This window comes from Panthera leo, chromosome A3 (assembly GCF_018350215.1).
Source record: "Panthera leo isolate Ple1 chromosome A3, P.leo_Ple1_pat1.1, whole genome shotgun sequence".
Lineage (NCBI taxonomy): Eukaryota > Metazoa > Chordata > Mammalia > Carnivora > Felidae > Panthera > Panthera leo.
The window spans coordinates 65166066-65179711 of NC_056681.1; the positions used below are offsets into that span (position 1 = coordinate 65166066).

General features: G+C 46.1%; 1 protein-coding gene across 3 annotated transcripts in view; it reads left to right on the forward strand.

The window, feature by feature from the left end:
- The first annotated feature begins 252 nt into the window (after positions 1-252).
- The window catches only part of PRKCE (protein kinase C epsilon), a 498956-nt gene continuing 485562 nt past the window's right edge, over positions 253-13646 (forward strand). For all 3 annotated transcript variants that reach the window (XR_006200651.1, XM_042932183.1, XM_042932182.1), the window contains exon 1: positions 253-1050. Coding sequence is in view for 2 of the 3 variants with exons in the window: in XM_042932183.1 (XP_042788117.1) it covers positions 703-1050 (348 nt within the window). In the remaining variant the exon portion in view is untranslated. The remainder of the gene's footprint in view (positions 1051-13646) is intronic.

Consider the following 13646-nt stretch of genomic DNA (forward strand, 5'->3'; position numbering starts at 1 on the left):
CTCCCGACCGCCGACTGCCGCGCCGCGCGGCTTCGCCCAAGAGGAGGCGGCCAGGCGGGCTGTGCGGCTTGTGGATTTTTAAAAATTTGGCTCCGAGGAGGACCATTTCCTCTCGACATGCATCCCTCCGGATAGACTGAACATCCCTCGATCCATCCCCCGCCCCGCGCGGTCAGAGGCAGGCGCTGGGTGTGCGAAGAGGATCCGGGTTGAAATCTGCGCCCCCGGTTCTTGTCCCCGCCCCGTCCCACCTCCCCCTCCCCCTCCCGGAGTCGAAATTTCCCGGGGATTATGTTTCGGAAAGGTAGGTAAGCGCCGGGCGCGGCGCCCGCGTCCCCGCAGCCCGGACCCGGAGAGCCAGCGAGGCGGCGACACAGCCCCCGCGGCTTGCAGCGAAGCCGACAGCTCGTCTCCTCTTCTGGGGGTGCTGCTGGTGGTAGGGGGGGAGAGACTTGCTCCAAACGCGAACGTCCCCCAGCTCTCCCCCCCTCCCTGTTTTCCGTTAGGAGCCCGGCGAGGAAATACATGCACTCGCCGAGAATCGCCCGCGCTAGGGCGCAACGCTACAAGGTGTAGGGAGAGTGTGGGGTGGGGTGAGAGGGGACCCAGGAGTCCCCGTGGCTCAGAGCGCCGGGGCGTCGGTTCTTCATTCCTGCCCTCGGGGCGGACGGAGTGACCCGGCCCCCACTCCCCGCCCCGACCATGGTAGTGTTCAATGGCCTTCTTAAGATCAAAATCTGCGAGGCAGTGAGCTTGAAGCCCACAGCCTGGTCGCTGCGCCATGCGGTGGGACCCCGGCCGCAGACTTTCCTTCTTGACCCCTACATCGCCCTCAACGTGGACGACTCGCGCATCGGCCAAACGGCCACCAAGCAGAAGACCAATAGCCCGGCCTGGCACGACGAGTTCGTCACCGATGTGTGCAATGGGCGCAAGATCGAGCTGGCCGTCTTCCACGATGCCCCCATCGGCTACGACGACTTCGTGGCCAACTGCACCATCCAATTTGAGGAGCTGCTGCAGAACGGGAGCCGGCACTTCGAGGACTGGGTGAGTGGGGCGCCTCCGGATCCAGGAGCCCAGCTGTGGGGTCCCGGGGAAGCACTCGCGGCCTTGGCGTTGGTCATGGGGCGCCGAGACTTATTGCCATCTGGGGTGTGTGTGTATGTGTCTCAGTTGCCTTGGGGAAGCATACTTCATTTCGTAGGTGGGGAGAAGTAGGTGCTGGGGCAAGGAAGAGAAGACTTGGCAAGAGGGTCAGGCCCTCTGTCCCCTCCAGACAACGGGTGCTACAGGGCGCTCGCAAGCTGGGGGAGCCCCCAGCCGCTGGTGCTGAAGGTTGGCAGAGAACCCGGCGCCTTCCGCAGGCGCGTGGTGGGCTGGCTGTGTGTGATTGTGTGTGGGTGGGTTCCTCCGTCCCTGGAGAGGCACGTGGAGCCTTAGACTGAAGGCTTCTCGCACGTCCTGGCTTTGTCCTGTGTAGCCCAGTGAGGAGCTGCTTTATTTTTCCCTCCCGGAGGAAGCTAGCTTGTTTCTGTTCTGTTGCATGGTGGTTAGCTCATCTTCTGACATACAGGGAGAAAAATGTGTTCTCCTCTAGGATGTCTCCTCCAGGGTCCCAGCAACGTAAGACCAGCTTGTTTTGCCCGTGCATCGCCCATTCATCCAGAATGAGTGTTGTACTTTTAAAATGATTCTGCTTGTGAGAAATTGGAAGTCAGTGCTTTGAATCCCACTTAAAGTTATATTATTTCCCTGTTTTGATTTTTCAAGGTAACTGTGCAGTGTGATACTGTTTCTAAGTCTGACATTGAGTTGATTGATTACATTGTCAGAATATTAGGGACTTGGAAATAGGCCTCCCCTGTCCAGGTACTATAAGCCAAATGCATTCAACCGTGGCCCCCACAGAAGCAGGGAAACAAACCTTGCCTTTGCCCTTTTTTGGAAGGAAGGTATTAAATTAGGAAATGGATTTTGGTGTTTTCCGATATGCTACATGTTTCCACCGAGAGCAGGTGTGGCTCTGGGTGCATATGTTTTCAGGGTTCTTTGGTCTATACCAAAAGAAATATCTGGATCCTCATGGAGAAATATAGAGGAATCCCCTTCTAATTATCAAAAGCAGACCACTTGGTGATTTTCCTAGGGTCAGAGGTTGCATACGGACCACCTTGGAGTATCACCTTACATATTTTTAAAAAGGAGATGGAGTTTTTAGAGGAAAATAGGAAAAAAGCCTCTTCTCTTTATGCTCACGCTGTGATGTAGTCTGCCCGAAACCATGGTTACGGGGGCTTACAGGGAAGCTCCAACAAACCATACCAAGTACCACCCTGGGAGATTTGCGGCTTACACTTTGGGAAGCAGGCAGACCTTTGTGGAGTCCCAAAGAACACATTGCCATCCCATTCTGTGCCGTTTCAGCAATGCCCCTTCCTTCTGCCTGCCTCCCACCATCAGACTTCCCACCCACTCCCCATTTCCTTTCCACACGTGGGCTCTTTGACTCAGGAAAGTAGTGCACGTCTGAGGGGGAGCTGCAGGGATAGCTAATTTCAGGACCAGACCTTCACACTAAGAACTTGTGGTTTTGAATTTGTTGTCTTAGAACAGGAAGAGGATGGGAAAAACGTGAGTATGGCAGTGAAGCCATCCATAGGGTCTTTGCTGTCTATGCCGATGAGGGAGGTGGAGAGTGAGGCAGAGAGCAGGTGGGATGAACAGTGGGGCTGCTTTAGCCACAGAACACATCTCGTTGGAGGGAGAGGTGCCCGAGTGTCTCTGGTGATGCTTTGCCGGAGCCTGCCCCAGCCCTAGGTTCATCAGGGCACCGTCCCCACGTTGGAGCATTTGCCGTGAAGCATCCAGTGAGCACTAGCCTTGTATGGTTATTATTCTCTAAGGTTCGCAAATTCATGTTGGACTTGGCCCTGGACCAGATCAGCTAGTGCAGATGCAGGTTTTAGAGACAAGGACATTGAGTCTCAGAGAAGCCCAGTGGGTACCCAAGGTCACATAACAAGCACAGGGCCCCCTACATCTATTGCCCATGGCTTGTCTGGGAGAGAACTGAGCCCCCTGGTCCTTGCAGTGTATTCTCCCTGCAGATTCTTGTGCCGTGTCCCTGATGTTTTCATGGTACACAATAATTTAAAGTGCTTTCAAAATCGTATCTTTTTGTCTCGTAGCAAATATGAATTAGGTACAACAGGTATTGGACAGATAAAAAAAGCAAACAAAAAAACACCAAAACTTGAGTTACAAAAAGGTCAGAAGGAGGCATGAATTGGGCATGAGGTGGTGGGTAGCATTTAAAGAGGTATTCACAATAGGAGACATCATTCCATGGGCACAGACACTGCTGGAATAAAGGTTGAGAACACCTGTGGTCAAGGTTGGGGAACAGACAGGCATGGCCCAAACTGAGGGTGCCTGTCAGCAAGGGTCAGGCAGGATAAAATTTCCCCCATTTAAGACTTTTCTCTTCATACCACCTGTGCTATTATTTATTTAAAACCTTTAAACACTGATTCCCTTATTTCTCACTTTAGCCCCAGTATCACAGGTTGGAATATTGCGGTTGCAATTTTTCTTCGTTCACATGAACATAAACACATGGCTTCTAAAATAAAAAGGAAGGAAGTTCATGTCAGGTACCTCTTCACATCGTTAGCTATACGGGGAGCCACAATTTGGATACACTGGAGTAGGAGAAAGTTTAGAAAACTGAGGTGGATTCTAGAATGTTTGAAAGCCAGGCTGAGATAATTATTCTCCAGATAATGAGAGATGCATCAGTTGTGATGACAAAGGGAGTTGTTTTAGAGAAAGCTCATTACAGGGAGATGGGAAGATCTCACTTGTACTGAAAGCAGAAACCCATTAAACACTGTTGCTGTCGCTTGTTTTCCAGGAACGAGATATTAATGCTTCTGTGACTTGAGTGTGCATTAGAATCACTAGGGGAGGGTGTTAAAAATATAGGTCTGCCTATATCTGTACCTTCAGAGCTTTTCATTCGGTAGTTTAGGACAAGTGCTGGGAATCCTTATTTGTAACCAGTGGTCCAAGAGAATTTGACCAAAGCATACTTTGAGAAACATTGGGGGAGAATAAAACAGCAGGGGAGGGAGGGTTCCGGATAATTCTTGCATCGAGACTTTGTACACAGAAATGTCCTGAAATTTTATAGTAGACCTTTGTGATTCCTCAAGCAAGATTTATAAGCATAGTTGTGGAAACAAGAAGGATGGGGTTCCTTAGAAGCAGGGGCCCGGCGAATGCTGGATGGAGCTGCTTTGCATTGAGGACAGATGGTGGGAGCATGGTGGATGGCAGAGGGTAGAAGGAGCGAGCACGTGACAGCTGACTGCTCCTGTTCGCAGTCTGGAGTTTGCTCTGCGGTCACCTCACTTAGTGTGTACTCTGAGCTCGGCCCTTCCCTGTTCCACCACCCCTGCCTCTGAAGACATCTTTGGTTTGTGTCACTCCCTGCCTTCCTCCCCGGTGTAGAAGAGGCACTCCTAATGCAGTGATAATGACAGTCATTTTCTGAGAGGTGGTACAGCCCAGTGCTTAAGGGCAGAGCTCTGGAGGGAAGCTGCTTGGGTTCGAATCCTGCCTCTACCACCAATAGCTTTTGTGACCTTTAGTGAGATATTTAACCTGTGTTCCTGTTTCTTCCTCTGTAAAAAGTGGATGACGGTAAAAGTCTCTACTTCTAACAAAATGCATTTGTTGAAGGGATGAAAGGAGTTAATACATGGAAAGTGATAGACCGAGGCCTGCCCTCAGCAAGAGCTCATGAACGTTTAGCGACTACAGTTAGTATTATGTCCCCTAAGCCTACCATGGGATTGGTCCCAGAAAGGGTTCTTTATAGAGTTGATTATTATACAGGACCTAAATAAGCCGGGTTTTCATCTCCAAAATGTTTCTTTTCAGTTGGATAGCCTCGTCTGGCAAGGAATGGGACACTAGTGTTTCTGTTTCATATTTCCCAAATAGCTCATTAACAAGGTTTCTCAAAATTATTCCACCCTGCTGACCCTGTGAGATAGGCCAACACTCTTTCTGAAGGGGTCAGGCTCAGGAACTGTTACTTTGTGTTGACCCCAGAATCCCATGGGGAGACTGTTACAACAGCAGAGGCCCAGGCCAGCCCCCTGTTAGTTCAGATGCTGATGCTCTGGGCAGAGCCTGAGGACTGGCTTGGTGGTTAAACTGGCCCTGTTCTGTCGCACAGGGAGGGTGGCTTGAGTACCCCTCGATATACACTGCCTGAAGGCATCTCTCTACCTTCAGGACTTTTGTGGGGAAATCTTAGAAGATCCCTGAAAGCTATTATTATCATTTAGATAGAGTGAGGTGGGAAGGGTCTAGAAAGGGGTGTGGAAGGACTGGGCGTGGTCAAAGCCCCTTTCCACCTATGCAACATACACCTTGAATTTGTCCACCAACAGCTCAGGTTCCAGGATTTCTCCATACTCGACTCCCTACTGACTCCTATAATACTTAACATCTCATTAAATATTGCTCCCTATGGTTATTTAACCACTGCCCTAAGGGTTAGTTCTTGCCCCAGTGCTATCGCAAAAAGCCACTTGGCATGGGGACCCTGCAGTTAAAGGGTCTTCTGGGCAGTCAGACCTTGTCTGTCAGCCCTATTTCTCCTCTGTATTGTCTTTGACCAGCAGCTGAGTTAGTGAATATTTGAGACCCCCAGTTCCCTAACTCTTCAGTGGGCCCCTCTCCCTTGGATCTGTAGATTCTACCTACAGGATACATCTACCATTCTTTTTTTTTTTTTTAATGTTTATTTGTTTTTAGAGAGAGAGAGAGAGTGTGTGTTTGTGCGCGCGCTCGGGGGCGGGGGGGGGGGGGCGGTAGACGCAGAGAGAGAGAGAAAGGGAGACACAGAATCTGAAGCAGGCTCCAGGCTCTGAGTTGTCAGCACAGAGCCCGATGAGGGGCTCGAACCCACGAACCATGAGATCATGACCTGACCTGACACTTAACCAACTGAGCCACTCAGGTGCCCCAGGTTGCATCTGTCATTCTTGAGGCATGTGACTTAGGCTCTTTATGTCTGTTTCTTCATCTGTAAAATGGGACTATAATAGTTCTCATAAAGTTTGACAACCTCTTGGGGGTTTTTATGAGAAATAAGAGAATCTATGTAAAGTTCTTAGCAAAGGGCCAGGCTACAGTACATTCTAACAATTTTATTAATAGTTGAAGAGTTATATGTGTATATTCATAGTTTTAGAATCTTAAATCAGAACATATGGTCCAGTGATATTTCTCTCTTTGATTTGTGAATGTATTTATATGAAAAGTCTCACATAGTCTAAAAATAAAGTTAATTTAATTACGCTTAACAATTGCCTTTTTGAAAATATTAGAATCACTTGAAATGAGATTGTTTTGAAAAGTCTAGGAATTGTGTGGCCACTGTAGTCAAAGGTTAATTATTTATTGAAGCATCTGACCAATTGAAAATAAGGATATTTGGGAGCTGCTGTTTTGGTTTTACTGTATCAATTTCATCTAGTTTCATGGATTTACATACATTCTCAATGCTGTTGACTCCAAATTCCTAATTCCAGCCTATGTAACTATAACTTCAGAACTCATATATGTGATTGCCTTCTGGTCATTATCATTTGATTGTGCAAGGGCATCTCAAACTCTATTATGTCAAAAACTGTGTATCTGATTCCCCCCTCCCCAATCTAAGCCTCTTACAGGCTTCCCCATCTCAAGAAATGGCAACTGCATCCTTTCAGTTGCCTGGGCCAGAATCCGTTGGAAGCCGTTCTTGATGCCTGGCATTCTGATGCCCCCATATCCAGGCGCACAGCAGCATTTGTTTTCTCTGCCTTCAAAATATATCCCAAATATGGTTATCTTTGTTTACCTCTGCTGACATCACTCTGGCCCTAGACCTTATCATCTCATACCTGGATTATTTCTACAGCATCCTAACTGTTTCCCCTCTGACACAACTTCACCAGCTCATGCCGCTCAGTTCACAGACCTCTTGGTAGAAACCCACGTCCTTATAACCTACAAGGCCAACACGGTCAGCCTCCCGTTATGACCTCTCTGACCCTATATTGCTTGCTACTTTTTTCCATCATTCCTTTCCCGGCCATGTTGACCCACTCGACCCCCTTAAACATATTCACCATGTTCCTACCTCAGTCTTTGCACTGGCTGTTCCATCTTTCTGGAATGTTCCTTTCCCAGGTATCCTCATGGATCAAGCCTTTACTCAAATATCACATTCTCAGTAAGGCCTTTTCTGGTAACCCTATTTAAAATTTCACCCTTCTCCTTGATGTTTTACATACTCCTTTCTTGCTTTAGTTTTACTCTTTGGGTCTTATCTCTATCTTATATGTTTTTCTTAATTGTCTGTCTCTAACACCAGAACAGAAGTTCTATAAATGCACTGGTGTTTGTTCACTGCTCTACCCTTGGTATCCCAGACAGTTCCTGGTCCCCTGTTGAATGAGTGAATGAATTTAATTGAACAAGTGTGTATTCCCTTAGCAAGTCGGGGACTTGGTAAGACAAAAGTTGTCTATGATATCAAGGAGGGTGAAATCTAGCTGGGAAGACCAGTGTGGTAAACGGTTGAAGGAATTCCTTTAAACAGTCTTTGTGTACATTTGAAAGAAGTGAGGAGAAGACAGAAGGAAAGGATATCTCATAAAAAATCTGTGGGATCCTTGAAGCTGTTCTTATGGAAGAAAGCCATATTATTTCCACACAAGTGGAAAGTGGAGGGACAGAGGGAGGGGGAAGGGAGAGAATCTCAAGCAGGCAGCAGGCTCAGTGCAGAGCCTGGTGTGGGTCTCCGTCCCATGATCATGAGATCATGGCCTGAGCCAAAATCAAGAGTCGGAGGCTCACCTGACTGAGCCACCCAGGGACCCCTTTGAGAGGAGTTATAAACACTCTGGGTGTCAGGGCCTGTGCAAGGTGCTGTGGGAAGGGGAGAAGAAAAAGGCCCACTTGTCCTCCCTTTGAGGAGTTTAAAATCAAGTTTAAATTCTCCTAAGGGCCTTAGATACAAAACCTTTTGTAATTGACAACAACAAGAAATGAAATTTTAAATTCCAGTGCCTGAACTCCAGTGCCGGAACTCATTGAAGCATATGCAGACAAAGCTTCCAGGATTTCACTTAGACTAAAAGAACTCCAGAGCAGGCCTGCAGTATTTTACATAAATAAAAGCTACACTTGGCAAAACATTATATTTCTCTCCAAGTTCCTCTGGGTATATATGGTCTGGTTAAGTAATTACAATCTATTATAATGCTAATCAGCAGGGCTGCACCTGTTTGAAATCCAGTTCTCTGGCAGAAACCATGTGAAGTGGCCAAAAGTCTGTACTGTGCTGGGATTGCAGAGGGGACAGGAACGTACTGTTGTCACTGCAGCTTACTGGCCACTAAACAGAATGGAGACTCCAGAGGGAATATGATTGAGCCCCATGATATCATGCCTGGGAGGAAGGGGGAAAGCACAATCTGTTAACGAATCCAAGCACAGAAATGAGAACCTCTCCTGCCCCACCCCTCCCGGTCCCCTCTACTTCACCTTGAAGTCTCAGAGAGGTAGTTTTTTAAGGCAGTGAAAAAGTCACCTTTATTTGCCAGCAAGGCATAAACTCGTTGAGCTAATGACTCCAAGGGGTAGATCAGATTAAAGATACAATCAGGTTCAAGAAGGGTTTAGGAAAATCATGGTGGGCGGATCAGTAATTAATTATCGAGGAAAAACATAGACTTTGATTTTGCTTATGTCCTTCTTGAGTCGATTTTTTTTTTCAGACTGTAGTATCTCTTGATGCCAGTAGTCTTACCCTAGCCAAATACAAGCATCTTGTGAGTAGAAGTGTCTTCCTCCCAGTGGTTCACCAAGCAGAGTATGAGCCACTCAGGGAGTACAGGTAGCCAGTCACTCATCCGGCAGCACTCTTTCATCAGACTAACTTAGATTCTGCTCTTCTTAGAAGTTCACCATCCAGTACAGTGCTGGAAAGAAAGATGGCGGAACTCACAAAAGATTCTAACCAGTGGACAAAGTGGTATGCTCATTCATTGCTCTAGCCATCCTTTCATCCATTTAGCAAATATTTACTGAATACTTTATATGCCAGGTGCCATGCCAGGAGCTGTTCTCATGGAGCATGTAGTCTGGTAGGAGACACAATATTAATCTATGAGTAACACAGATCTTTTGGTGAATAAAATTGTAATTAAGAAGGAGAGCCCATCCCAGGGTTTTCTGAGCCTGGGGACACCCTAGGCTTCACCTCCTCAGGGCTGGGTTCACTAATACTTCCCCCCAACTCCCTGAGAAATTTATTGACTAGGAGTCAGGTGATTTCTATTGATCAGTGGGGTTTGACCTTAGATTCCACACCTGTGAAGGCAGGCGTTAGTATAGACCTAGATACCCTTGGGTAAGGCCTCTGTTAACAATGATCCGTACTTGGCTCTCTGCATTTTGGGCCTTGACTTTGCTCAGCCTAGCACTTGATGATATTTTATCTTTATTGTTCTCCATGAAGCTAAGTCTTATATCTCTGAAAAACTGCCAGCCTCTGCTTTTTTTCCCTCCTTATCTTTATTACTGTGATCGAAATCACAAAGTCATTTTTGATAGCTTGCTTCTTTACGTACTGTTCAAGGCCCACAAAAATATATTTATTTTTTAAATGGAGCCCTCCGTCTATATGACTGAGCCACTCCAAAGATATTCCAAAAGCAAACAAGCAAGCAGAATTTCTGGAATGCAGGGCTTATGACTCCATCTCCCTACCTTTTGGAATGGATGATTAAACCATTTTGGGTGGCCGAGAGAATCATCAGTCAGCCATCGAGGATGGGACGTGTAATCGACCAGTGTTTGCCAGGGTATCTTTCAAAGAGTAGGAGCCTTCTAATAATTTCAGATTGCTGTGATCAAAGAGGTTGGGAAATTTTGCAGAGTCAAATGCGCATTAGTATATTTAAGGTGCCAAGATGGCCTGTAGGAAAGGGACTTGTATCCCTCTGTGTGTAGCTACATATATCTCAAACTTATCCATCATAGAATGCCGTATTTGTGAAAAAACTATTAGCATCATAGAACTAGTGGACATACTTTGCAAAACATTATAATTAGATAAAAGAAGAAATGGACCTTCCTCAAGTGGGCCCTTTGGGGATTCGGGATTAACACCCTTTTATGAAACAGTGAAGTTGAAGACCCTGTGGGACATCACAGGAGAGGAGATTAATGTGGGTTCTACTAGTTGGCAAAGGCTTCTTCATAAGATTTTGAGCCAGGCCTTGTCAAAAATGGAATCTGGGTAGGGAAGGGAGCCCCTCTAAATGGGAGGAAGAGCATACAAAATGTTGGGCAAGCAGTTTTTCAGCATTTTGGGTGATGAGGGCAGTTAGGAAACCAGTGAGGTCAAAGGAGGGATGCAATCCAAAAATAATTGCTTCATTAACAAAGCACACACAAAAACCAAAATGATAAGCTATCCAAAGAAAGGGAACAGTGGACAGAATGGATATTCATGCATTCATCTGTTTATCCAGCTAGCCGGCCAGCCATTCAACAAATAAATAATAAACACTTTTTACGTTCTAGGGATTTTGCTCAGAGCGAGGTGTTGAACAGCATCACTACGATGATATGTTGAACTCTTGATTATCAAGGGAATCTATCCTAAGGGTTAACCCCAATCTCCCACGCTATATTTCCAGCTGATTTTCTTTGTTTATTTCTTAATAGGCCCGATAGAGATGAAGAAGAGCTTTGTAGGATGACATCCTTCATGTCATTGAGTGGTGACTTAATCTAAATTCATGGATCTTGAACAGTCACGTGGGCTTTGGAGTCAGTCCTGGGTCGGATTCTAGTTTTCTCAATTGTGGCTGCATGATATTAGGAAAATTATTTAACCTATCTACCAGTCCCCTCATCTGTAAAATGGGCATCATAGCTACCTTGTAGAGTTATTATAATGACAGATGAAACATGAAAAAGTGCCCAGCTTCCAGCAAGTTCTCAATAAATGTAATTAATTATTGGTAATTGTCTGCATTTAATACTTTTTATTTGATACAGGTGAAACTGTGCTTTTGTCTGAAGATTTCATTCAGTAATGGCCAAATGAGGAGTTTTGTTCCATTCCCCACTTCCCTCCCTCTCTGAAATAAGTTGGCAACAGGAATTCAGCATTTGCCAGATTCCAGGTGTGCAGAACTAGAACTTGGTGCTTCTTAGGCAGCCCCTGGGGTGGGAGGTTCAGGGAACATGGATTACCTGTTTTGGGGCTGGCTTTGGTCCTGACCTACTTGATGCATTGCGCCCTCTGGAATTTTTTTAAAAATTATAAAAATGTTTATTTTTAAGACAGAGACAGAGTGTGAGTGGGGGAGGGGCAGAGAGAGAGGGAGACACAGAATCCGAAGCAGGCAGGGTTCGAACTCACGAACTGTGAGATCACGACCTGAGCCGAAGTCAGATGCTTAACCAACAGAACCACCCAGGCACCCCTGGAATTTTTAAAAAGTAGATTCAGTGTTGCATTTTAACCTGAACATCACCTGCATTAACTCATGAGCCTAATGGGGTGACTGAGGTTTGAGGATTTCTTACCGTCTGTTTGCTGTGGCCCAGGTGTACATCCCATTTCTCTGGGCCAAAGCACCTGACTGCGTTTTCCTACCGTGTGTCTCTTCAGTAAGCCCAGCCTCTAACGGAATGCACACGGGTTGCCGCGTTCTGGCCTGAATGTCGGTAGTGCACAAAGGTACCGCACTGAGAGACCAGGACTTTGCTTTTGGCCAGGACATCAGAATTGCTAAGGTAAACATGAGTTGAAGGGTAGCCAGCCTTTTGAAAAGATTATGGGAGGCTTGTAAGGAATCATAATTCCTTCGTTAATTTTCTGTTAGGACCCTTGGTTTTTAAGCTCAGATTTCATTTTAGATAATTGATACTGAAGTAATGAGACTAAAGGTAGCAGAGAGCTCATATGACCATGAAGGATCAGTTCTTGCAAACTGTCTTTTCTTCTTGGCTTCAACCACATGAATCCTTTTCTTCCTTTAAAACCTTCTTTGGAATTCACCCAAGAGCAGGGATCTGGGTCTTCTGTTTTATAGCTTTGTGACTTTGTGAAAATTCACTTGACCTCCTCAAACTTTTGTTTCCTTGTTTATGAAAAGGGTTAGCAATAGTCACCCTTCTTGGGTTGTAGGGCTGTGGGCAGGATTGAATGAGGGACAGGTAGGTGAAGGTTCTTGGGCCTGTCAGCATTAACTCTGAGTCCTATTGATGAGCAGTGGTATGCTTTTGTAGACCTTCATATATTGAAATTGATTTGAAAAGTTTGTTTTTGGCACCCAGCCTCCTTTATCTGTATCCTTTGCTCTTCCAGGAATCTGTCCTATTTCTGTTAGGTGCCCAGAGCCCAGAGTTGCGAGATGAAATGAAATACATGATGCCCAGTTCGATTTGAACTTCAGATAAATAACAAATACTTTTCTGCTATAAGTATGTCCTAAACATTGCATGGGACATACACTACCAAAGTATCTCTTGTGCAGAATTCAGGTTTAACTGGGCATCCTGCCTTTTTATTTGCTAAAGCTGGACCTGTGTCCCCCGACCCCACTAACAAAACATGCCCAGGAAAAGGATATGTTCATCATCTCTTTGTCCCACTGAAGGCAGAAGAGGGAGATTTGCAGTCACTTTAAAATGGAAGGCTTAATTAGCCCCTTGTTAACACAATTCCAGCATTAGCCAGAAGTAGGGAACATGTTTTTCTGATGAATGACCCCTTTCAAGAACCCCTGGAATCATGGAGGCAGCCTCCTGCCTGAAAGTTTGAAGTTCAGTCCACACCACTGGCCTGTTCTGTGCCTCAGGACCCCATAGCTTCTCACTTTCCTGGTACTGAGGATGAGAGCTCTATTCACAGAAAGTGCAAGTCACTGGCCATGACCACCTAGCTGTTTTAAAAATATTTTTTTCATTTTAGAAAAGAATAGCTCACTTAAGTTTTAGGTGCCTGATTACGAATTCATGATGATAGCTTTAGGGCTCGTTTTCATATCTTTATTAGCCTTGTTCTCCAGAATCCAGGGGATTTATATAAGAGTTGTGCAGTGGCACTAAATACCCTTTTGGGGTGCTCAGAACCAGTTGTCCCCCTACCCCCACTCCTAGTTACTTATAGAATAGAATCTAGCTTCATCGTTCCAGCAGACATTCAGGGTCCTACGTGGCTTGTGTCCATCCCCTCCCCCATTTTCTGCTAAGTGGATCCCGCATCCTGCATGCTGGGAGCCTCCTGCATGGTGGCTTGTTTCTCTCATTCTGTCCAGTATTTCTTGGTACTCTGATCCCCGCATGTCCATATTCCTGGAATACTCCAACCACCTCTCCTAGTCTCCCTCCTCCTTGGGCCTCCTTCCTAGAACTCTCCGGGCTATAGCTCTTTCGGCCCTTGGAATCCTGGTAGCTTTTACTGTTCGCACTCTCTACTTAAAATTATTGATGTCTAGTGTTCATGTTGGGATATTCTCTATCTGTTCTCTTATAGAGGTAGAAAAGATCCCAGA